At 40.3% G+C, this 2,462-nt stretch overlaps 1 protein-coding gene across 1 annotated transcript; it reads right to left on the bottom strand.

The window, feature by feature from the left end:
* Positions 1 to 326: 326 nt before the first annotated feature.
* On the bottom strand, positions 327 to 611 carry SMIM36 (small integral membrane protein 36). Its single transcript, XM_070736010.1, has one exon. The coding sequence runs from the start codon at positions 609 to 611 to the stop codon at positions 327 to 329; it is 285 nt and encodes a 94-aa protein (XP_070592111.1).
* Between the last annotated feature and the right edge of the window lie 1,851 nt (positions 612 to 2,462).

Here is a 2,462-nt window from a genome sequence, read left to right as displayed (position 1 = left end):
AAAATCATTGATTTATTCTGGAAAAAAGACAAACCTTTCAGCCAGCCACCCCAACTCAATTCAGGTTTCAGTGTATTTTGTTGTCCTGACGCCCTTAACATCTACCGAAGGCAGACGTCATATGTGAAATAAAAACAGGTTGAGTTTGTTAAGAGCTAAGTCCAATGTCACCCATATCCTGCAATACCATAGTGTACTGAAATCACCCTTTTCTAGCATGTGTCCAAATAGGCTGTCAATTCTGGCTTACCTGACTCACTTATCCTTATGCAAACAGGAGAGAATCACGCAAGGTTAGGATTCTGGAGAAAGGACAGGTCTTTTTTTTAAACCGTTGTCATCTTTTTCGTGGCTGCACCAGACGCACTTTCATAAGCGGGGATGAGTCCTCTTGCCCAGTGGATACTAGGGCATCCATGCTGCACCACCATCAACTGGATTGGCGCCTGGGGTTCCATGGGAATCTCCGAAATACACTCCTTACTGGGATCTTTTCCTCGGCAGTCATAGAGCACACAAGAGATCAGGAAGACCAAAAGCAAGATCACATAGCTAGCAACCAGGATGACCAGGTTCAAGGTCACGGGGTCAAGTTCTAGATAAAATTCCATTGGATCCCAGGATTTATTTGTTTATTTAGCAGGACCTCTTGTCACTGGAATCAGATGTAGAAGTTTAAGTGGAGCAGTGGCAAATCTCGACAGATGCAGTATCCTGAATTTGCAGCAAAAAAATTCATCTTTCACCTTGCATGTTCTGGTAGGAGTGGGTTCTTCCACCCTGTACCCCGCCCTAATGGCATGATTAAAGCCTCTCGCTTTAATAACTTAAGCTCCTTTTTAATTCAGTCTTGTCGACAGTGACAGAACCTACATTTGGGTGCTTTTCAGCAAGCGCAGGAATCGGGGTTTGTTTTGGTGAGAATTCAGTTTTCCATCCTATGCAAGATTGCAATGTTAGAAACCAAATTATAATTCTAGGGAAAATAATGTAAAAGCACGTAAACAAATGCCTCCCCCAAGGCTGAAAAAGTCAAGCTTAATGTTTTAAGCCCTGAAGTCGTGTTTCCCCTCTTCAGTAAGGTCATGTCTTGGCCTTTATTTATTATTTTATTTATTTTATTTATTTGTCAAAACGTGTACAAGATAACAGGTAAGGTAAAACTTAAACAAAAGCAAAGTAGGTATAGGTAAATGTGCAGAAATAGTTAGCTTGTATTAAGTGACCAGTAAGGGCCCACAGGGTTGGTCTTTTCTGGGTCCTGTCATCTAAACAATGTCAGCTGGCAGAGCTGGAGGAGAGGGCCTTCTCTGTGGCTGCTCCAACTCTTTGGAATCAGTTACCTCCTGAGATCCGGACCATCCCTACCCTACTGGCCTTCCGGAAAGCCGTAAAGACTTGGCTTTTCTGGCAGGCTTGGGGCCATCGAGATCCGGCCATAAATGGTATGCATGGGTCTCACTGTTTTATTTTGATTGTTTTTAAACCTTTTTATAGGTTTTTATATTATTTGGATGTTATATTTTTGGTTGTAAGCCTCCCAGAGTCCAGGGTGGCATTAAAATTGAATAAATAAATTAATAAGACATGTTGCTTTAAGACATTGCATTAGGGGAAATGTAGTTAAATTGCACTCTTCATTTGGGCACATGTCCCATGAGTGATTTTGCTTCTGCGCATGCAAGGGGACACTTGCACCTGTGATTTTTGGTGATTTTTTGCTTCTGCACATGCGCAGAAGCAAAAAAATTTCTGAAATTTTGCATGCACAAGCGTCCCCTCACGAGCTTTTGCTTTTGTAAAATTGAGCATGACTCACTTAACAACTAGTCCCAATTGTGGTTGTAATTTGAGAGCTAGCTGTACTCCACTGAGATTTCTAGGCCAAGTACACTATGGTGGCAGGTAACATCCTTTTCAGCATACACTAAAAAGCCCATTTATGTTTTAAATTAAAAATAATCACATGGCTTTTGAAGGCCAGGCATAACATTTTCTGTCTAAAAGGAGAAATTGTTCATTCATTCATGTATGAGCTAATTACTGTTTCCATTGATTGTATTATCTAGATTAATTGAAGCTATGCTGGGAATTTCTTTTGCATCATAGGTTTTTTTCTTTCCATTTGTGGGAAAATAATGCTGTCAAGATCCTTCTGTATCTTGAGCCTATCTTCTGGAGAGTTAGCTATTATAAATGCAGGCCTTTGAACAAAAACATTTTTATTTATTTTTTATTTGTTCGTTTTGTCCAGTACATATTGGTGGTATACAAAGATATAACAATATTCATATACTGTACATGATACTAGTAAAAAAGAAACATTAGGACAGGGGACAGAAAGCACTCTGGTGCACTTATGCATGCCCCTTACTGACCTCTTAGGAATCGGGAGAGGTCAACAGTGGATAGTCTAAGGATAATGTTTTGGGGGTTAGGTGAAGATACTACAGAGTCTGGTA

Source organism: Erythrolamprus reginae, chromosome 2, assembly GCF_031021105.1.
Source record: "Erythrolamprus reginae isolate rEryReg1 chromosome 2, rEryReg1.hap1, whole genome shotgun sequence".
In the NCBI taxonomy this organism is placed as follows: Eukaryota; Metazoa; Chordata; class Lepidosauria; order Squamata; family Dipsadidae; genus Erythrolamprus; species Erythrolamprus reginae.
The sequence above is the reverse complement of the archived record's forward strand: the minus strand, read 5'-3'. Positions and strand labels throughout refer to the sequence as shown.